General features: G+C 30.2%; 1 protein-coding gene across 2 annotated transcripts; it reads right to left on the bottom strand.

Annotated features, from left to right (window-relative positions):
* Positions 1-10087: 10087 nt before the first annotated feature.
* Positions 10088-16398, bottom strand: LOC114173402 (Transcription factor jumonji (jmj) family protein / zinc finger (C5HC2 type) family protein). 2 transcript variants are annotated; one of them, XM_028057770.2, is made up of 11 exons: positions 15965-16396; positions 14477-14819; positions 13715-13871; positions 13404-13623; positions 13234-13287; positions 13075-13154; positions 12684-12961; positions 12162-12557; positions 11477-11889; positions 11078-11356; positions 10088-10923 (listed from the first exon to the last, which is right to left on the bottom strand). In XM_028057770.2, exons 1-11 carry the CDS (start codon positions 15965-15967, stop codon positions 10576-10578), a joined length of 2571 nt encoding a protein of 856 aa, XP_027913571.2. In that variant the 5' UTR covers positions 15968-16396; the 3' UTR covers positions 10088-10575. The 2 variants fall into 2 exon arrangements, with proteins under 2 accessions (XP_027913571.2, XP_027913572.2); XM_028057771.2 differs by having other exon boundaries at positions 10699-10970; positions 15965-16398.
* Positions 16399-24150: the final 7752 nt, after the last annotated feature.

Here is a 24150-nt window from a genome sequence, read left to right on the forward strand (position 1 = left end):
TTTCTACCATGTCAGTGTGCTTTGCCTTTCACTAACAAAACCAGAATGCCATGATTCGGAGACAACAATTGCAATCAGTAATTTCAAACAGAGGCAAACATTGAAGGAACTGTAACACATGAAAAGAACAAGTTCTTTTCTTTTCTTGTTTAAATTTCAGAATATACAATATTGAAAAAAGAAAACAAATCGAAATAGACATGGTTGTTAATTTTTATTAACAGGATAGTTGAATTCCCAATTTCTCTTACTCTCCTTTTGACCTTTTTCACCCTTTTTTTAATAAATTGTTAGTTATTAGTTTTTGTTAATAGAGAAGTTGAACTCGTTAGCTTTTGTTAGTGGTAGAGTTAAAGTTATATGATGACCGCTAACGAATCACCCACTAATTTTTTATTTTACTTATCTTATTAATTAGACACCACTTTTACACTAAAATCTTAAGACAATAGTGTTATGGGTCTTTATTCTTATATAGTGTTTAACTTTGTCTATTCTATCCAATGTGAAACTTTGACTCACACTTGAACTATTCCCAACATTATCCCACGTACAAAATGAATATACTTCGTTGTAAGGGGGTTTGTTGGAAGCTGTTATTAGTATTGTATGGAAAGATTTCACTTAAAGGTATGAAGTTAAAATTTTGAATACATGTGAAGAATTTGAGAACATCTTTACAAGTTATATGATAACACCGTCGTAATTGAATGGATCTATCACATTGGTGTTGAAAATTATTGAGAATGAGTAAAGAATGTGAGAGTTGGTGGTTAGAAAACACTGAAATGTGTGGTTGATTATTTGGATTTGCCTTATTGGTGTTACCGACATGATGGAAACGAGAAATGTTTAGGTCAATACGAAAAATGGGTCACAAAAGTCAAAGACACTGCGTAGCAATGTTAGAACCACACAAAAGGTTACAAACTCAAGTGAGGATGTCAATGTCAATCAATTAGCATGGGCATGGGCACGGTCTGTGATAATTTTACTCCAAATCCCCATGCCATACACTGTTATGCATGTTTCATGGGAAAAATAAAAACCAAAACCAAAATCGTAAATCGTAAATATCAATATTTTATTTTTGTATCGTTAAAATAATGGTCGGATCAGTTGGTTCTATATGCAATGGATCAAATAATAAAAATGTCTAGATCATTCTAATTTAAATTTCTTTTAAATTATATATCTTTTTATAACTCTATCGCATTCAATTTAGGTTAATTTTTTAAATTCATTTATATCTTTATAATATGAAAATAAGTAAAATATTTATTTTTTATCTTTTGTAAGCTAAGCTAGATGATTAGAGTTATGGTTTTAAATAACTTTTCTTTCCCTTACACATATTCTTCTCATGAAGAGGGGGAAATCATGTAAGCTTCAAAAAAAACTCTTCTCTTCGATTTTTTTGTCTATAGTGAATGAAAAATAAATTTTCACTGGTTTCAAACAATGAGCATGAAGGAAGTAACTGGGATAACAGGTAGGGGTCGTTCTGCAGCAGGGTACACACAATCCACGTAATTTCCCTAAAAACAAAAGCATCGATTTAGTGCATGGTTAGAAAGAATGAAAATTTGGAAAGTGGTTTTTGAGTTAAGATACAACTCCCAATGCTTAAAGCAGGTTTGTTTTTGTTTGGTTTTACTTTTCCCTGTCTACCAAGTAATTAATGAGAGCATCATAAAAATTTGTGTTTGTTGAGTTGAGACTTAAAGCATTAAAGGGTGAAATTACGGAAACGAAAAAGAAAATATAATGAGATGACCCTACTACGCGTTTCATGTGTCGATTTTTAGTCGACACGATTGTAACAGATGATAAAGGAATCTTTAAGGAACTTAGGATATTACAGGTAGAAAAATTGTCTCACCCATATCTCTGCGTTTTCCTTTTATATCTTCATTCCTTGCACTTAATTATTAATGAGTGGAATATTTGTCAGAAATTAAACGACCATTTATTGTAGAAAATATATGAAGTGGAGATGCATTTTGTTTTGTTTAGTGATTGGTGAGGGAGAAAAGAAAAAGGTTAAAACATGCAGGTAGTATATATTGTTGAGAATATATATAGAAAAGATTTATTGATTGGGCAACAGAAGGGATAAAATCTGAATCATATATATAGAAAATGTGTGTTTTTGTTTTAGATAAATTGAAAGGTGATGAGGATATAATATTGTATGGTAGATGGAAGGGATGAGTTGAATAATATTGTGTGGAAAGTTTGATGAAATGATTTATGCGTTGGAAACATAGCAGAACCCATGAATGAGAATTTTTCTTGGGTTGAACCCCACACATTAAAGACTTCAAAAGGAGTAAAGGGTTCTTTTTCCATTTGCGTCGTAGCTATAAGCACATAGGCATATAGGATATATCCGAGTTTCTTTCCACAAGAAAAAAAAAAGAAGAAGAAAAGAAAGTAAAAGATGGAACATTTTGAATGCATGTTTTGTGACAAAGAGGAGCAATGGATGATAAGGTTCCCCACATATGTAGTTAGAGTAGAGACTGAAAGATAATATGCGAGATTTTGACAAGAACCCATTAACATAAATTTTGGCTTTGTTCCCTGTCTCAATCTTACATTTTTCTTGCTTCACTTCACTTTCTATAAATTCACACATTTATTCTCTTTAGGAAAAGTTATACACAAGATGGCCCTACCAGGTTTCTTTACCTATTCAATCAAACTTGAAAATTGGTGGATTTGTCATGCAAGTCAAGTTACACACCCTCTTGATTCGACTAATTATTTCTTTCTTTTCATCCACACATAATAATATTATTATACTCCTCCTTCCTTCAGTTTCCAACTTGGGGAGGCCAGATACCTACAAGTCCCACAACACAAATTTAAAGATCTTATAACTAGTAGAATTTTTTTCACTAATATATTGAAAATATTGATTATTTCTTATCGATGAGTTGTTTATATAAAAGTCCTGATATTACTTTCCACTTCAAACTTTACTTAAAGTTAAAAAAAGTGAATTTTAGGTCTAATTAAACTTTATAAAATTAGTTTATAAGGTTATATTTGAACTCATTTATATATTGTAAATTTATTTTATTTATTGTTGATGATGTAAAATCTCTAACACACACCTTCATGATTAGGTATATTCATCTTAAACATGAGACTAAACATTAATAAGTGGTCAAATAGTGGTTCAATAGTGGGTAGAATAATAAATCTAACAAACAACAAGTTTCCCTGAGATAGGCTCTAACCCATGACTCGTATTTCATGTTAAGAAGTGAACTTTAAGACTAATTCAACCTCACAAAATATACTTGTAAAATGAGGTTTACAACTACTTATATATTATAAATTGATCTTATATATAGTCAATGTGAGATCTCCACTCACATCACCACTTAAGAATATTGTTGTCTTTACCCCCAAGAATCACCCTACTAACAAAGAAATAAGATAAAAACAAGAAGAATAATATTATGTGAAAATTTGTACAACACATGGACTACCCTACCCTCCCATGCTCTTTGGGTCCAAGTCCACCCACGTTCTCCAAAGCAAGAATTAAACCTAAACCTCACAACACTCTACTACAAGAATATAAGAAAAGTCAACTACAAACTTAAAGTATGTTTGACTAGAACAAGAAACATCATGAACTTAAAGTCCATTATATAGTCACTAATACTCACCTCCTTGGTAATCCTAGAAGATGTGAGACTTTTCAAAAAATGTTATTTCCATCGACCCAACAAACTCAGCCTTCATTCTCATATTTGAATTTCTTACTAAAACTTCTATGTCTGACACTAAAAATATCACGTAATAATGAATATCTGACACCTTAATATGTATTATAATTTTGTTTGGTTGTTTTCTTAAGAGAAACAAAAAATGTAGGAAAAGGTAGAACAAAGCAATTAGCAAGGGGTGTGGGGAGAAGTCGAAAGAAGGGTGCAAGGAAGGAAAAGGAATAAAAAGGGTAGAGTACATCATATCATAGGGTTGAGTGAAACCTTTTTCGTGTATGGTGTATTGTGTAAAAGGAATCTGAAGAAATAATCAAACTAAAAGTGTGATTGAGATGGATCATGCTAATACAGGTCCAGAATAAAATGATGAAAATCATTCCTCTTTTTATACCTTCTATTTCTGAGAAACAAACTCTTTAACAACACCTTCTTGTTGGTTCGATAACTTTAGTGATGCAGACCTCAATGTGGAGGTCATAATTTCCCATGCCAAGGAGAAGATAAAAAACTATATTTAAAAAAAAATTATGAGTAAATTTTCTGTTTTATTAAAAGAAAATTAGCTTTTCAGATTGAATAATTAATGTTTTCTGCACAGTCAAAACTAACCTATATACACATATCATGAGAGACTCAAGAAAACATTAGTGTAATAATTGAAAATTATTAGCAGAGAATTATTCATATTGTTGAGTGAGGGGTTTTGCAAATCATGTTTTAAAAGAAAATAAAATGGTGATTAGAGAAATGTGAAAGGAAAATAAAAAAGGAGATGTTGTTTATGTTTTGTTGAATAAAAAACTTTAAAGTAATGTTGAATTGGTAGTTTAAAGGGACGTGCATAAAATTTAGTGCAAAATAATGCATGATTGGTAATCAGAAGCAGAAATAATTGAGTATTTCAATGACTGGAAGTGGTGTTAATCATATCACTTCATATTTCTTCATTAACTTGTGTTCGAACTTTCTTCCTTTGTGACTGTGACACACTAAATCAAGTTTCCATTTTAATATTTGAAATAAGAACTGCATTATAGTATGATCCTTTATCTTTTCTAAGAATTCTATAAAAGTTGTGTAGTTGTATGAATGAATCTATTGCAACTTGCAATGTCAGAAACTTATTCACTCATTCCAAAGATGGCCCCAGATCATGGACCCCTAAAAATATTTACACACAAGAGTTTAATGACAGATTTTTCTTTAAGAAGTTGCCGTTGTTTTCCTCTTCATTATTTTCTTGTGCAGAGAGAATTAAATGATAATCTTTAGATCAAAATAAATTTTCCAAATGAAACTTCTTATATGCATTCATCGTTCGTAAAAAGATGTGAGTTCTGCATAATTTTAAAATAAAGTTACATATTAGTTCAATTTGTTTTTATATACCTTGGCGTATAACAATACAGTTTTCTTAGCGTAGAACACTTTTTTCATCTTTATATATAAATTGAATTAAGAATGTTTTTAGTTTTAAATTTAAACATAAAATAGAAATTCGTTTTTGTCATAAACCTTGGTACATTTTTATCTTCAAAATCTTAAAAATAAATAGATATAGTCATTTTAACTTACTTTTAAGTATTAAATGATGTTTCGATTTATAATTTAAATTTTTTATACCATTTGAGATATTTCAACTCTCATACCAATTTAGAACATCGCTTAATAAAAAAAATTTTATTAAATTAAAAAGATTATATTTATTTAATTTAAAAATTTAAGAATGCATAAAAGTTTGGGACAATAATAAATTATAATTTTGTATTTAAGTTAAAGAACTAGAAATATATTTAATTTAATAAATTATTGTATCAAGTAATAAGATAAAATAAGGTATATCTGAAATGAAAATGTTGTTTTTGACCTTGCACTAAATCTCAAAATCTTTGACATGTTCCTTGAGTGATAGAACTGGTCCATGATATTTTAGAAAATGTAGATGGTTACTGGCATCCATTACATTGGCGTGTGTGTGGTATCAGAATATTCATAAGTAAAGTATGAGGTGAACATAATTTATCGAATACTGAAACAATATATTATACCAGATTCCATAACAATATCTTCAAGCATATATTTATGCGTTTAGAAGAAATGAAAGAGAACCATTGTCATCTTTTAGCTGCATTTTTAATAAATTTGATTTTTTTAAAGATTTTTGGTGTTGTACCTTTATCACATTTTTTAAATATATTAATTTTGATATTTTAAAGTAAATTAATATATTAAAGACATAATAACAAATCACATCAAATACATTTTTAACATATTATTATGCATGTGTGAAGATTTAAAATCCTTCAATAAAAATTCGTTTGCAGGCGGATTTTGAATGTTAGATGTTTAGGATTCTTAGTAAGCAAGAAGTTTATGAGATTTTTGCTTCACCTTTTCTTTTCAATTATAGTTCTTTAGAGTACAATATTGAAGTGAAGCTATCTTGATTTTAGTACATATAGATGAGTTTAGATTAATATATATTATGGTTTTTTCAGTTCACACATAGCATTAACTTTATGAAAATAACTTTTATAATTAAAAATGGTAAAAATGGAAAATATATATTGAATTGATGTGAACAAATTTTAAAGTAGTTATCACAATAAAGTGGAGATCTTTCAAAGATGTTTTTTCCTTTATCTTTGACGACCAAAAGATGCTTTCTGCCTGCCTTCACAATTCAACATCATAAAAAAATTGGTAAATGCAAAATTATAAACAATGAAAATCGAATCCATCCAAAAAAGATAAGAAGTACAAAGCGTGAACAAACAATGTTAAGTTTTCTGAGTCATTCTATTTTGGGCCAACACGAGTTCATGTCATGTCTACGAAGAAGCCCGCTTTGTTGAAACGTAAACTACTTCAGTTTCATCTTCCACCTCCATAAATCTCTTCGTATACCTTAATCTACTTAATCTGTAATGGACCCAAAACCGCTTCAAATCCAACCCCAAATTGCTTCAAAAAAAAAAAACCACGGCTAAAGCTTCTGCACCACATCAAATTTCACTTTCCAACCCATCAAAACTATTTTTCGTAAGAGGAGGAGTGATTGATTTCATAAAAATAAAAATTCAACAATTGTTTATTGTGTTTCGGAAAATAAATTCCGAAAATAATATAATAAATGATAAAGTGTGGGAAGAAAATAATAGGTTGCAGGAAATAATTCCTAAAAATTACGATATCAAATACTAAATATATTTTTGGTTCTCTTAACTTTGTGAAAATTGAAATTAGTATCTTTTTGAAATTTTAACCCAACTCCAACTTAAAAAATGTATGCATTTAATCCCTTTAACCATTTGAGTTGTTTATATAATTTGACATATTTTCATTTCAATATTAATTAAGAAGTTATCATGAAACGTGTTTGAAACGTTAAATAAACTTAACAAAATTAGGTTATGAAGACTAAATCCACGCATTTCAAAGTTGAGGGACTAAATTGAGTCAAAATTTTGAAAAGAAACTAATTCCAATTTTTATCGAAAGTTGAGAGATTAAAAATATATTCAACCCTTAAAAATATGAGGTTATGAATAGGGCAATTTCTCTTTGCACCTTATAAAAAAAATCATTTTTATCTTTTCTATATTTTATAATTTGAAAGTATTTTTTGCTTTTAAATTATGTAATTGATTTTTTCTCAAATAAATTTTAACTTTTTTTATTATATAATCTAAATTTATTTTCTTAAAGAAAAAATAACTTCTAGGTAAATTTTGAAATCATTTTCAGCTTTTAATATTTTATAATTCGAAAATTATTTTTTAATTTTATATGATATCATTTTAAGATGATTTTTTATTTCGGACTATATAATTTATAAATGGTAAAATAAAAAATTTCTTATATAAGGTGCAGGAAGAAATATATGGTGGTGCAGGAAGAAGCTGCTGAATAAAGTTAAACTGGGTCCGATGTATTGTCTTCCTTTGGATCTTAAATTTAGTCATAAGTTTTGAACAAAAAAGAAAAAGGCTGGTCAAAAGTTTCGGCCACTTCAATCAGATGATGCATGTATTCCTCCTAGTCAAAACAAGGTTTTTGTCTCAGTGGAGAGATAAAACTAAATATGAAAAGGTATTTTTGTCTTGCTTTATTTTTCCTTTAAAGTAAAACAAAATAATTCCAATAATTAAGAATTCAAATTATAAAGTTGAACATTTGTGTAGAAGATTTAAAGTTATAATTGTGTATTGAATTGACATTTTGTATTAGAGATTAATTATATATTTTCATCAAGTGTGTAAAATTTTAATAATTTTGATTGTGGTTGGTGTCGAGGAACCAAATTGAATAAATTTAATTTAAAGTTAGTGTCATGATTGAAATGGTATGAAAAACACTAGAATCCAGAAATAGGTTGTTGGCTATTGTTATGTTTATATGGTTTTTTTACACTTAACCCTTGACCATCGAATGAGTCGTTCCAGTGATGTTCAAACGTAACATTCAATGTATGGGCTCTCTATATATAAATTACTTATTTGGGATAATATAGATGTGTGAACGTGAACATGACATTAAGTTACAAATTGGAGCATCATAATGTGATAATGTTTTAGGCTGTTCTCATCCTCATGTTTATATATTTTATTACAAAGAACTATCTTGATTATAAAACTAAAATTGCTGTGTTCAAAGCACTCCGAATAATATTTTTCTTTGATTCACAATTAATTTTTGGTAATGGTAATTTTTTTTTATTGCCAATGACTTTTGACGATTGTAATCATACCTAGAATAATTTTGTGTGATGATTTGTAATAACTTACAATGAGGAATTATAAGTAATAACTATTATCACTGAACTTGGTAAGAAAGTAAATGATGTTGTGTTAACAGTAGTTTTAGATCGACGTGGAAAATTTTACATTATTTATTTTCTTTTAGAGATTTAAGATATATTTTTATATATATAAGGAAAAAATTAAGTTAACAGTCGAGGGACTAAATATCTAAAGTAAGTGGTTAATGTACATGCTACGTTAAATATCAATGTTTCTTTTTCGGCAGTAAAAACTCTTACCGAAAAAATACAGATGCGTATGTTTGTAACTAAGAACTATAGTCTGAGGTGTTAAAAAGACTGATAAGCTAATTCAAATTATGTGAATAAATAGGAAGAAGTGTACTAACTAATTCTCAATCAAATTCTCTCCAAAATAAAAATCTCACACAAACCATTACCATCTTGAATACTCCTGTCTAATGAACATTCTTAAAAGGGCATCTAAAGACAAAATATAAGAGATTTAAATAATGGAACTAAAAGGAGCCCCAATATTAGAATTTGGATTTGGTTTTTAATACATCATGATTTATAGTTTGGAGATTATTTATGCGTATATAAGACTTGTAAATTCGAACATAACCTAAGAATTACTGATTTATCATCAATTGAAATCAGCTAAGCAATATACACGAATTAAAGAAATCTCTGGATCTCACAAAATAGTAATCTACGAACATAAAGCTAAAGGATATAAAACATAGTTTGCTAAATATTTTTAATCACTTAAAAGTAATTATTATTTGTTTTAATATATATTAGTTTGAATACTTTACTTTAGTTTTCTTAACTAGACTACAATCCTTAAAGCATTCCTTGATAGCATGCAAGATAATATTGTTCACATTTGAATAAACATTACTCGAACAAAATACCAAAATAGAACGAAGAAAACCTACAAATATCTTAAAACAAATGTATTGCTCGAACACTTTTATTGCAGTTGTGAATCCGTGGCTATGGAACAGCTAGATACAAATATAACAAAAACCCTTTTTAGAAAATATGGTAATAGTTTTTTTACAGAAAAATAAGTTTGATTTTAGACAAAATTAGTATTTCTGGAAGTTAATCACTGTTTAAGGATCAACTAACAAATATTCCAGTAAAGCAATGGTTACAGGTTCGAAGGTTAAATATGTAAAAGTACTAATCAAAAGAAGAAGAAAAAAAACCATTGTTACTTATAATAATGCTATCTTATTTGATGTGAATAGTCTGAGAAACATGTGACCTCTGCCATAATAGAGCTACCTACCCACGACAACTTACTCCAATGGCGTGTTACTAAACCAAAAAGTACATTCATCATTTAATACGAAGGCCAGATAACTTTTCACTAGCGGTTCATCTTGACAGCTAGGCTAGGGAAAATTAGCAGTTATATAATCCACTAAATGTTTCATGATAATTAACTAGAAATGTGCTAAAGAATAGTAAATTACATGAAATAGATGATCATCATTAGTTACAAAAGAGCAACTGCCGATCAAAATTTGATCAGCACAACAAATAATGGACGAAGTGTAAGGTAGTATTGAGAGAAAATGAGAAATTTCCTTGAACTTTATTCAAGTAGTTCTAGGTACAAAGGACCTATTGCTACAAAAAGAATGGATTAACATCAGAAGGGGAAGCAGCTGATAGAAATTAATGAGAAAACAATGGAGACCACGTTCATAACAAGACCTAAACAACAGGTAAGAAAAATACAAATTTACAGGAAATAAATGTCGCTAACCCGATTTCTAAGTCCTAACTTTGCAAGTCAGGTTCACCAACCAAAGTTGGAAAAACACCTCGGCGCGAGAACCCAAAGGATCACCACCCGTGCAGATTCCAAATGTTGGCCTGCACAAAGAATGTAATTTCATATCCTAATACGTTAATATCTTGCCGCTGCTTCCTCCCTTAATCAATCATTTTTGGATTTAGTGTATTGTTAGAAAGCCCATAAGCTAAATGAAGTTAGCAAATTCAGACTCTTGATCGCGTTTCACAATCATTTCGAGCCAACTTGAAACATCAATTCAATCTGCTCTCTAAGCCTAAAAAAGAAGGGCCTCGGACTTTAAGGCGCTTTGGCTCAATCTCAACGGAAGGCGGTTCCCTAAATGTCTGTTGCTGCAAGAACCTATCTTTCCGGTGTTGGTGGTGATCTCGTTGCATATTTATTTCCTCGTTCCCTAACTTCTTATATCTTATCGAAATGGGGATGCCATTACCCCTTGCAAATCTGTCCCTGGAGGAGACTTCAACACGACTTTTATGGCTAACAGGGTGACTGTGTTTGTAACTTAACTCCTGAGTTCTGAAATCCATTGGTTGATCACTCCTTCCTTCAGGAAGCACTTTCTTCAGTCGTTTTAGTCCCTGCTCATAGATTACAATATCATCATGGCCCATTCATATAGCAAAATCTGATAATCCATTTAAGAAAGATGAAACATTGGGAACGTAAGCTGAGCGCTGAGTGATAAAATAGCAATGGTATACATGAAGCGCTAAATAAATATTTGACAAATACCTGCTGCTCAGTCTGCTTTGAAGACGTGACATCATTCATATTTCTCCTCTCTGCTTTCAGAGAAGAAGGGCGCTTTACCCTAAATATCTCTGAATCAGAATCACTCTCGTCCGCGATGGGCTTTGTATCAACTCTCTGAAAACCACTCTGTGGTTTAATCGAGCTTTCATGGCACACAGCAGGGGATAACGAAGATTCACACGCACTGTTGGGTATTCTTTCACCAAAACCCTCAAAATCAATACTACCTCCTAAATTGATATTAGTATGCCCTTCAGCCTGTTAGCGGAATAAATAATTAACAGAAAGTTTAGTTCCAGAATCGATAATAACCATTCAATAATCTCAATGGAATAATATGCAAGGTCAATATTCAAAAACCATATTCAGATGACTTACATTTTTGGGAGTAGAGAAGCTCTCGAGGGATTCAGAAATAGTGGATGTGGCTGAAGAAAAGGAAACGTCAGACACCATGGGTATTTGATTTTCAGAGCAATGTACAAAGACAGATTGATTCTGTGTACTGTATTCTTGAATATTTGTTGAGTGCTCTGGAGTTGTATAAAATTCAACAACAGAATCAAGTTTTAGCTCACAATAAGGAATGTATCCATTTGCCTCGGCTCTCTGAAACATGTTTGACAAAGGATACGCATACAGGTTTTGGCCACTATTGATTTGTTTCCTTATCTCATGTGATATCCCATCTTCCTGCTCAAACATCTTGGCTGCCGCTTCCATATCCATAATATCCTCCCTCAAATTAAGTGTGTGTTTGCTCCCACAGGTGAAGTCAAGAGAATCAACATCTGAATTCTCAAATTTCAAAAACATAAAAAATGAGAATATTGTACCACTAAAATGCATGTAATAATCAAGTAAAGAATTCATTGTGTCAATTTATTCTTTAGTCCAGAAACAAGATAATATTGTTTTTCCTATTGTAATCCCGTAGGATATTAAAGTAACAAATTGAAATCCATGAGATTACCATATATTGTAAATGATATTAAGCAAATCATGGGATCAAATAAACCAAACATACATAGCATATTAGTAAATGACAATGAGCAAAGCTTACCGTGACGTAGGCATACAGGATGCATATGACAGTTGCAATCAAGATAAGCTACGTAACAGTCACGTTTGCAAAGGCTACAGAGAATTGTGCCATGGGAATGAGAAAAGACGCTTATACAAGCCCTTGATTTCGTTAGAAACCATCGCGCGCAATGCTGGAATCGCATCAAGTTAACAAATGAAATCTTAATGCTATTATGAGAAAGAGAGTCTGAAGAGGGAAAATCCGAATCTTCAAGTTCCAAGCATGTACGGAGAAGCATTGCTTCTTTGCATAGAAGTTCTTCATGGGGCAGTAAAGGAACCCTGTTAAGAAGTGCATATCTTCTGCTAGCAATAGCCCCTAAGGGAAACCAATCACCAATTGCAAAATTCACTGCTTCTCCACAATTGAAACCTACAATTGTAACCAATATTACATGGATTAGTTTTTAATTTATTTATTTCACAAGCACTGAATAGGTGGGAGTAGAAGGTGCGATATCATTCCTGGAACTACAAAATAGAAATGAGCAAATCTAACCATGACTGAAACCAGCATGATATGCTCTAGGGAAGGTTATTATAAACTCCCCAGGCTTTTGAACAGCCTTGTAGACAGGAACTTCATGCTCTAACAAAATATTCGGTGGAAATAGAGTTGTTTTCCCCAGGAGAACATCAAATGCACCATCTTCCCCATCACTTGATAAAATGTCATTAGTGTACACATGTTCTCTCACCACCCTTTCAAATTCCAAAGCTGCGTGACCTGGAATACCGTACCATGTTTTGGATGCGCCACAGTGATGATAATTAATGCTGTCATAACAATGTAACATATTAATATCATTAAATAATCAACTAAAGAAGAAAGCCTTCAGTTATTATGATAATGTTATTATGAACTTATTCTGAAAATAAGCAACATTTACCTGTACAAATAATGATCTTCCACATGCCAAGCAAACATGCTGAACAGCATTCCAATGTACAACATGGGCTCGGTTACTCCCTGAAATGAAAATCCAATAGGAAATCATGTAAAAAGTATATTAAAAAAAAGATTTAACCGTTAAAAGAAACTATCATACCGGAATTAATGTTTCCAAGAGCCGTAAACTTGATTTGGGCAACCTTGAAAGTTTCTGAGATCATACAGAAAGAATTATTGAATAAGTTATTTTGTCACAGATATTCTACTCTTCTATAAAGAGAGAAAAGGTTATCTAAACAAATAGTGATACACCCATAAAATTAGCACCTTCAAATTCCATTTGCTGTTCCCAAGCTGATCAATGGGAGAAGATGAAAAGGCACTGCCATCAACATCACATGCATATTCCACAGTTTCCATCTTCCCACAACCAATTTCATTCCAAAATTCTTTTTCCAAGTATGTGGCAGGAAGGCATCCAGCACTGCAATATCTTCTAGCAAATACCTTGTTTGCCATTTTCTCAAAATCACGAAATGTATAATTTCTGTTTAAATGACAATTTATTAATCAAAAAGGCAATAACGCAATTATAAATTACATAATGCAAATATTAACAAATCAGTAGGGAAACCGACCTTCCACTCATAAAAAACGTGACTTTGTCTTCAGAATCCCATTCAGCAAGGCGAAGAGGCTGCACTCTAGTTGTAAACTTGAATCCTGCTTTCTCCTTCATTAATACAACCCCAGCAGGTACTGAAGCGCTCAAAGGAGAAATAATCTTGCATATACCTGGAATTTGTCACAAGATTCCAACAGAAACAGTTGGGTCATATCTATAACTCAATTGGCTTCATCAATCCCCTCCCCAATATAAAATATAATAGGAGGCTACTTCATTTCATCATGCTGAACCTATTTACTATCAAATTCCAAATAACCAATGACAATCCTCTGATTTACACCAAAAGTTTCAGAAAAATACAAATATAGAATACTTCAGGAAATTAATACAACTAGTGAGTATGAGGCTGATGACAAAAAATTGAGAGAAAAATCATTTAATTGATGTTTCCACACCATAACCATTAGTCAGACTTCGACATTCCATTTTGTTTAGAATCTTTTTTAAGTAGGCACAGAGAAAATTATCATCTTCATTCATTGATTTTGTATCGTCCTCATTCAATGATTTTATCTTTTACATCACTAATGATCAATACCCTCTTAACAAACTCAAAAGCAGGATATAAAGAAGGGCAAGCACTGTAAAGCCCTGCCGTGTCATGAGTTTGTCAAAGCCACATACTGTTCACTACTATATAATATTAATCCAAAATAATCAAGTAAATACACACAAGAAGAAACAAAATATCCAACAGACCAAAACTCAATACCATATTTAGAAGCTTCTGGAGCTATCTTTTGCAAATAAATCAAAGGATCCTCAAATTCCTCCTTTGTTGGGGAATACACAGGACACTCTGGAATTGTTTCAGTCCAGTCCAGGTCATTTGTATCAAACTTATCCACCTTTCGTTTGGAAAAGACATCAGCATTGCCATGCAATCTCATGCCACATGATGCTGAATCCCTTAAAGCATCTCCTCCACTTCTGTTCATCATGTTAGCAATATTTGTTTGGGTGGCAGTGACAGATTGTGCACGCTGAAGCCTTTTACGCTTCAAAAATTCTAACCCATTCCTAACTTCCTTAGATAAAGTCACTCTTCTTTCCACCTGTATTTCAAACATTTCACATTCAGGATTTTAACTGTAATGCTAGAGTAAAATGCACACATTAAAACAAAATTAAGTCACAATAATATGAAAATAGATGGATAGTAATAAAAAAATAACAGACTGAAATATGTGTTATGTTAGCATAACTGGATCGTTCAACTAAGGTGACAAAAGGTCATGCAAAGGATCGCCCCGTAAATCTTCAAATGATCTAAACGGGTGCCAATCCAGCTTGAAACGAAGGAGTGAACGACTAAAGTTTGAACTCAAGCAAGCTAAAGAAATCCCAGGGCCGAAATTAATTCGAATTTCTACGGTATATTACCATTGTGGAGTCAATAACTAGAAGAGGGGTCGTTCGTTATGAGGCAACCAAAGTCGGGAACATTATTGAACAGGGTCATTCTGAGTCAAACATAAATCACCTCATTCTGAAAAGTATCCGCTAAGAAGGGAAAAATTGAGAAAAAATACCTTATCCCAATTTAGAACCACCCAAAGCAAAGAGTCAACAAAAACAATCTTACAGAAATATTCAACAAATGCATGCGCTGAAATTTGAATAGTTTACTCCTCTCAACATCACTATTTCCACCTTAGGATAAACCAATAAAAAAAAGTAGTTCTAATCACATAAATTCCAACTCTAAAAGGGAAAGAAAAATATAAGCCAAGAAAATTATTAATCCTCGGTTAAACTTAATCTTCTAAAATATTGTTCCAGAAACTGGTGAACAAAGAAAAAGAGAAGAACCGTGTTGCTCTTTTTTCTATTCTACCAATGATCTTCAAAGAAGAATCATGGTTTACTTATTAGAGAAAAAACACCCACTCTTACAAAATGCACCTTAAGCATCCCTCAAGAACATCAATTGTATATCACACTCTGAAGCCTAAACATGAAAAACAAAAAACGAAGGGAAAAGAAAAATATCACAAGGCGTGATTCGAAAAATTCATTATTCAAGCATACAAAACAACAGAAATCACATCTAAATTGTAAAATATTGTAACAATGTCCGAGATCTGAACGAAGAGCAGAAGAATATACATTATCTGGAGAGTTCCAAGCATTAGCGAATCAAAAACCAAATAAAAAGCCAATACAAAAAAAAATTCTGAACAAAACACGATTAACCTACCATTTCATTACGAAGTCGCTCCCTGTAGGCCTCCGTCTTCGTTAACTTGAGCAGAGAATAGCCGGGAAAAGCAATCACGATAAAAATCCGAATCTAAACCCTAAACAACGATCCAGAATGATGCAGATTAAGCGCGAGCCTCAAAGAACAACCAGGCTCGCCACATTCTCGAAGAACGACGAATAGAACGCTAAAACCGCGTCACAGAGAGATCCAACGCCTCGTAGAAGCAATAAAAGCAAATTGCGAGAGAATGCCGACGCGAGAATAAGAAGACCGAAATCAGCTTCCTCTGGAGACGCCGAAAAAGGGACGCCGAAAACAAAAGCGGTTTTCCGGCGAACGGGAGAAGTTTTCCGGCTGGACCAGAAAACGGAGAGAAATAGTGGATGATGAAAGAGAGGGAGCGAATGCTTAGAAAACCGAAAAAGGGTAAGGAAGGGATAATTTATAGTTTTATACTCTAAACCAATTATCTCTTTATTAGTTCAGGAAACCGCATAAAAAATATACTTTAATTATTGATTTTATTATTAAATAATAATTAAATTAAAGAAAGTTTGGGAAGTGGTAGTGTGGTTGTTATTAGGTCGTTCAACGAGAACAAAACGTGCCGTCCAAATTGGTAGACGCGTTTTGGTGTAAACCCGATTGAATGTTTCCCGTTCCGTGTATTGACGGAATCGCCGTTACTGTTAAGTGAGATTTATTTATTGGCGGGTACAGAATTGAAGAGCCGGTGATTACTACACTGTCGAGAAGGGTAATTTGGTAATTGTGTGACGACGGTATTATCGATGAGGTCTCGTTCCTGCAGCGGTCAGATAAAAAGAAAGAGGCAGGAAGAAGGAATGATCACGTGAGATAAGATAGAAGTCAATTGTATATCGAACTTTGACATCGAACCGTTGATTTTCTTCATCGTTTCCTTGCAACCGTCCAAAGTACGTGAACGCTATCGAATCAGAAAGCCAGGGGCATGTGTACTTTCTCTGTTCAACGGCCGGCTTATACAACTCTCACCTACCTTACAGTTAGTTAAGCCTTAGGAGATGAATTGACTGGTTTGTCTTTGTTCAGTTAAGTCCCGTTGTCACGAGAAGAAAGGTGTTTCAGGGTTTTTCCATTGGATAGGAAATGACTCTGCTAAATAAGTCTAATAGGGTAATTGTTACCTGACATGATAAAAAGGGATAAAATGTGATATTAATGTAAGCAGAAGATACACATGACATGTAAATAAGGGCTGGTTTTATGAACTTTGTATATTTAAATGGAATAGTATTCCATCCAACTCAGAGCAAATGGTCTCTTTCATTTGAAATTTTTATATTTGGTATCAAAATTATTTAACTCAAACATTTTCATACAATATATAAAAAATATTTACTATTCCTTATATGAACAAATTAGTCAACTTTAATAATAGCATTAAAATTTTCAATTCTTTTTAAGAAATTATTTTTAAAGTAAAATTTTGGGTTTGTAATTTTAAGATGAATGAGTTGAGAAATGGTACAGATAATAGAATCTACATCATGAATTTAAAAAACGGCCAAAATAATAACAATTAAAGCAGGTACATAATTTTGAATTTTGTACATATTGATTAGAATGATGTGATATAACTATGTTATGATTTTTAAATATTAAAAAAACATAATCTCACTTCTAATTATGAATACTTATTTATCATGTAAAATATGGATATAAGGGTTAGTTTGCAATTTTATTTAAAATTTAATAAATGACAAATTAATATGTAGTGAATGATGTAAGATGTGAAAAGAAATAAATAATCTTTAGAGTAGTCAAATATATTTAATGTAAAATATTAAGTTTTAATTAATAGTAGTGACATGAAGCAGTGTACCCAAATTTGGTCAGAAATTCTCTCTTTCTCATTGGTATGTTATTTTGAACTTTTTTGTTAGGAGAGGTTGGGCTAATGATTAGAATTTTACACAGTCAGCGAAAATGAAACTTGGAAGATACACCGTACTAACCAACCAACCAAGTTTGGGTTTATAGTGTAATTGACAAAGAAAAAACAGACTAAAAAGAAAATTAATAAATTTACTAAATTTACCAACAGGAAATGACAAAAGATGTCTTTTATTAATAATTAAAGTGAGTGGCACGCAATAAATGCGGCAATGGGCACACGAAACCTGTTATTATTATTGACTGTGAGAGGCGAAGCTTCCCTGCTTTGCGTGTAAGCTCAGGTTGCGGATACCCGCTTAAAATAGCTGTGTCTGGTGTTGAAAGCAGAGGGGTATTTTGGTAAAGTTGATGAGCCAGTTGGGTTTTCGTTGGAAGAGTAAGGGTAAAGATTCTGTTTCTGGAAAGTTCTTGAATTGACTAAAATGCCTAAGGAAGAGCGCGAATTCACTTAAATACCTAATGTGCACACTTTGTGCTGTGACTTGTAAAACAAAAAATAATGTCCTTTTCTTGAGGACCACACCACAACCAACCACATCACAAGTAAAAAAAATTGTGTGGAGGGGTATATGCTAATTAAAGTTACCAACATATACATATTATTATTAAATAATAAAATAAAATAAAAAATAAAAAGAAGCATTGGATATGGATTTGAATCCATATCTGTGATATGATGGGATGGGACCAGAGAGGAATTGGATTGGATAGGAGATAATTGAGGAGAGGCAGAGGAGTTATGATGCCACATTTATAAAGGGTAGCTACAAAAGTTTAATGAGGTAGCTAGCACAAGATGATGATGATGATGGGTTTAAGAAGGGGTAACTTTGGAGGTGTCTATTTCCAAAGCACCCGCGATATTGGAAGTTAAATCACCCAAAATGGGTTGAAACTTGAACCGCAATCTCATTGGAGAATTTCAGTGAGATGGACCAACTTCAACTTCCTCATAAAATAAAGACAGAAAAAGAGCCAAAATTAGGAAAAGGATTATCTATACCAAAAGACCCCACCCCTTTCTTATCTACAACATATATATAAAAAATGGAGCATATCTTCATCATTGACATGGTTAGATAAACAAATAGAATAAATAAAAAATAACGAAATGATTAGAAGCAGACACTAGCGATGTGATGGAAAATTTGGATTAGGAGATGATGGTGTGTGACTGCAATATTTGAGCATTAAGAGGCACATGGATTATTGAGCAAGGTAACCGTTGTTGTATTCTTGTATATTATTTTGAGGTTGTAGAGGAATATCTTGTGCACGCAAAAAAGATACGAAAATACGTGATGGTTTGATGAGGATGGTTGTACGTGGAAGCATTCCTTAATTACGAGGCAGATTTGACAGAAAAGAAAGAAGGTCTTATTAACAAACAACTCATCCATTTCCCACGCAACGTTCTTCTTTTTCTTACCAATTCTCTTGAAATGCAGCCAAAGATTGAGGCCCAAACATAATCTAAGAATCAATCATTGTGATCCTCTCTATGGGGCTATGTCACATTCTCAAAGCTCCATTGCTTAAGGTATCGTTAATATTTTAATATTTAACATGAAGAAGAGAATAACTCGTTTGGGAAACAACTCATTCCTGCATCTTATCAGTAATAAATACATACTTTTTTATTTCAATATTTCAAAGTCTATTACGACCCTTTACTACCTACTATTCCCGGTCACACTCAAACAAACTAAACTACTCATTATTTAAATTAGTTTAATTTAGTTATTTAGTAGCTTCCATTTGAGTTGACTCTAAAAACTTTGAGTTCCATTTTTAGTTATTTCCATTAATAACATATTAACTATCTGTTTTTTGATGAAATGTCTATCTTTGCTTAGATCTAAAATGTACTTTCGATTTCTTCTGAATTTTGATCCACCACATGAAAAGGAAATGAGTTAACAAATCAACAACAACCAAACCATCAATTATTAAACCTAATATTTATATTGGAATCTAGTTGGTAGCGGTAGGTTTCCTGTGGAAGAAAATTTCAGTGACGTATGTACACCAAATAATAATGATAGGTTTGGTTCTAGAACATTGTTTTTAAACACCACATATGAAATCACCAACGATCACTATTTCGAATTAAGTCAAACATCATCACTGTAAAATACCTACTAAGTCATTTTCTTTTTAAAGTAAAAAATATAAATACGAAATATATATTCAACAGTAGTACTAAATTTAATCAGCAATAATTAATATTATATAAAGTAAAAAATTAAAATTATTTGGCATTATTTCTTTAAGACTAAAAAAGACATCACAATGTAATAATATATCAGTTTCGTTTTATAAAGAAAAACAATAAATTGATCAAAATACTTTGTCGAATCTTATATTTATTCGAAAAACTCAATTAGCTTATCATATTTTTATTAATATTAATTGAGTTCTTACTTTTTAAAATATGTAATAATTAAATATTTTTTGTTAATATTGATAATATTAAATATCTGATATGTGCCAGTTTGTAATTCTTTCTATTTATTGTATTTTACTTCTTAATTTAAAAAAATAATATCACATATCAAGTTAAGATTATGTTATATGTTAAGTCTTGTGGAAATCTCAATTCAATTTAGTTTCAATCTTTTTAAAAAATAAACACAACATTTAATTTTTAAATGTTATATTTATATTTTATTTAAATTGTGTTTTAAATGTATTTATGTTAATAATTTATTACATCCAATTTTAATATTATTTTTTATTTAAATTTATATTTAAAATATTTGTGTAACATTATTTATCAATAATTTTTATATAAATGTTAAAATTGATTAAAATAAAAGTTTTATAAATTCAAATGTAAAATTTTAAAACAATTTTATAACAATTTAAGACAAATATATTTAAAATTGTTTAAAAAAATAAATAAATTTTGATATAAAATATAAATTTGAAATAGACTTAATGTTATAATAAATATTTAATAAATATATTAATTTTAATAAAAAATTCATTAAAATATCTGTATAAAAGTTAAATTTGTCCAAGATAACCAACTTGTTCAATTTTTTTTGAAAAAATAAGACTTAGATAAATCAAAACAAGATTAAATTGAAAATAGACATTGACGTCACATAACATTAATTTAAATGTTTTAAAGGATTTAAAAAATTTAAAAAAAATACAAATTAACACGTAACAAATGTTTAACATTATTTCATTAACAAAAATAATTTAATTGTTACACATTAAAAATATAACGAAAAGATTAATAAATTACTCCTGTAATTGATTGATAGTTTATATATAACATATTTATATACAATTAGAACCTGATCGATTTAGTTTTTAGTTTTCTAATTTTTGGTATAAAAATTTGAATATCTTTATAATATGTTTAGATCATGTAATTTAAAATAGTAATTCATATTTAGTGATTTTTTTTATAATAAAACATATTATTTGAAAGATAAAACAAAACAAAATATAATTTATAAATTTTTAAAAACTGTTTCAAATAATTAAAAATATGATATCTGAAATGTATTAAAAAAATAAAATTCTACTATTAATCATTTTTTTCTTTATATATGCACTGAAAAAATTATTTTATAAATATTATTTGAATATTCTAATTTCATTACTAATTTTCTGTAAAATTAAATTTTAATATTTTATATTTTTAAATATTTAAAAAAATAATTATTTTATTCAATCAAGAAAATTAAAACATAAAATATTTTAATTATTCTATTCTAAAATATATTTAAAAAATAAAAATAGTTGAATTCCGAATACATTTTACTTTTTTGGAGTTATGATAATATTTCATCCAAACACAATCTTGAATTAGAAATAATCATGATATTAATTTTCCGATTGTGTGGATATAAGAAAAATTTTTAATTAAGTTACATTAAATTTTAAATTAAAATATTATATGCACCCACTTCTTTTTCTTTTAAAAAATGTTACTTTAGTTAACTTCTTTTCCAAGTCAAATATCTCCTTACTTGAATAATCTCTCTTCTCTAATCATAAGGTCCCAATGGTTTTTAAGGAATAAAAGGATGTTTTAGGAGAAACACCCTTATGCAACAATAAGTGTTGAGAGGGAAGGAGTATAAGTTTTGCCACGGTGATGGTTACAAAGGTTTTGGTATTGATGAAGAAATACCAAGAATATTTTTTTATTAAAAACAACAATAAAAAAAAATCAATGTTAAATACTAATAAAAGTAAAGACATGGAGTTTGAAATCGCACAAAGAGAAATCCTAATAATCTTACGAAATTAACAGTGTAGATTAGTTTATTTTCGAGGGAAATTAATTTCTCGTTCAATAATATAGAAAACACAGAAGTAAAATAAAACAAAAACAATCAAGGCACATGGAACCTTCCCATTAAAAAAAAAACAGAAAAAAAAAGAAGGGAAAAGATAAGAGTTTGGGAGGGCTTTGTGGTCTGAAAAGAACCTGTGAAACTCCCACTTGTGCACAGAACAACGAGGCATAATTCTTGGAATAGAGTTCCGAAGGTTTTATAGAAAGAAGTGACACGTGCCGTGTTCTGAGATTGGAGAACAAAAACACCGTACAAGAAACACACAGGTTTCCTTTGTAGGAAAGTTCTGCATGTGGTTAATCAATAACAACTACATGGTTCACAAATTCTATGTTAATATGGCTAAGTCATTTTGTTTTCTTACATAACCAAACCCTTCCCAAAAAATCATAACATAGGAAAATATGTGTTCAAACTTTCTTTCTTCACTATTTATATATATGTGTAGCCTTAGTTCATGAATGAAAAGGCATGTAGTAGGATATTGTTCCAAAAAGCAAAGCTTGCAAATCAGCAACAAACATGGTTGTGCTGCTTAAAATAGAGGCACCATTATTGGTGTCTATGAATATAGTACATAAGGATATAGAGTGATGAGGATAATATAAAATTTTTGCTGTTTTTTTTTTCTCTCAAGAAAAGTTTTGGATAATTTTTTTTTTCCATCAAGTGCCCTGATTTGTACACTTATGAAGGGATGTTATTAGTAATGCCCATGTGGCCTAACATTTTTGTTTGTTTAAACAACATCAAGAAAAGTAAGACAATAATATAAAAAGAGACAGAGAGAAAGACTATAATATCTTTAGGTCTGTGTATATATGGATAAATTTATAGAAATTGAATTTTTGTGACTCTGATTAATTTGAACCAGTAGATTATGACAATATAATTTTTTGGTCAAAGAAAATAACGAAGAATTGGAGAATTGGCCAAAGAAATGCTAAAGTTGAATTTTCCCTTTGAGATGTGGAAGACTCTGATCTAGGGTAATTTTCAAAAGTCAACTATTTGATGTTTATGTAACAACCAAGTGTCATAAATTTATATAAAAATCCTCAGAAGAATATTCTCTAATAAAAAGGATTGAGCATTTGATGGCGCTAATTTTGTATTGCCAAATAACCCTCATGCGCAAGTCCATTTTATATGCAATGACTTAAAAAAAAAAAAAAAACTTGTGAATTCAAGAAATTCAATTTATTTAACATTGAAATTTAAAAAAGGACGTGGTTTAATACTTTTTAAGAAATAATGAAAACATGGAATTGATTTTATGAATCCACATTTAAAAAAAAAAAAAAAACATCAATGCTCTGATTAGAAATAAAAAGGTAGAAATCATTTTTAAAGTGAGAAGTGCAGACACTATCTCCTGGGATATCAAATCTATATACATGCAGTTATGAAAAAAAAAAAAATCACACGGAACCATATTTATGGGTAAAATTTGTAATTATTTATAGATAAAATTTGTAACTCATATTAAATGAATATGTATGAACAAGGAGAATATATATTTAATCATGCTTTTGTTTTTATGGTTTGGATAGTATGGTGCTATTGTAGTCCTTACCAAGTCATCATTGTTAATAAATTTTGTTTGAATATCCTTTTTTAAAAATTAACAAATAAAAATAAAATTATTAATGATTAAAAAATACCTTAAAATTTGATTTTAAATATTTATATTTTTTATTAAACTAATGAAATTAAGTTTTTTTTTAATTTATATTTAGTACTCATTAAAATTTATTTATTTATTTAAAAAAATTATTTGTATTAATAACTATTCGAGAATTTATTTAGTTACTAATCGTTAATACATTTATTTTATGATTCTTTTTACAAAAGTTTTTCCATAACTTCAATATAAAGTTTAGTAATATTTGTAATTAATTTTATTGAAATAACTAT

Source organism: Vigna unguiculata, chromosome 2, assembly GCF_037176805.1.
Source record: "Vigna unguiculata cultivar grain cowpea cultivar isolate G323 ecotype 2 chromosome 2, ASM3717680v1, whole genome shotgun sequence".
Classification (NCBI taxonomy): Eukaryota; Viridiplantae; Streptophyta; class Magnoliopsida; order Fabales; family Fabaceae; genus Vigna; species Vigna unguiculata.

Bases quoted from the DNA above. Each gene is read 5' to 3' on its own strand.
- LOC114173402 (XM_028057770.2), bottom strand. The intron at 13,872-14,476 runs GTATTGAGTTTT...GACAAATTCCAG, and splicing joins TCCAGAAGCTTCTAAATATG to GTATATGCAAGATTATTTCT. The intron at 10,924-11,077 runs GTATTTGTCAAA...ATCTATGAGCAG, and splicing joins CAAAGCAGACTGAGCAGCAG to GGACTAAAACGACTGAAGAA.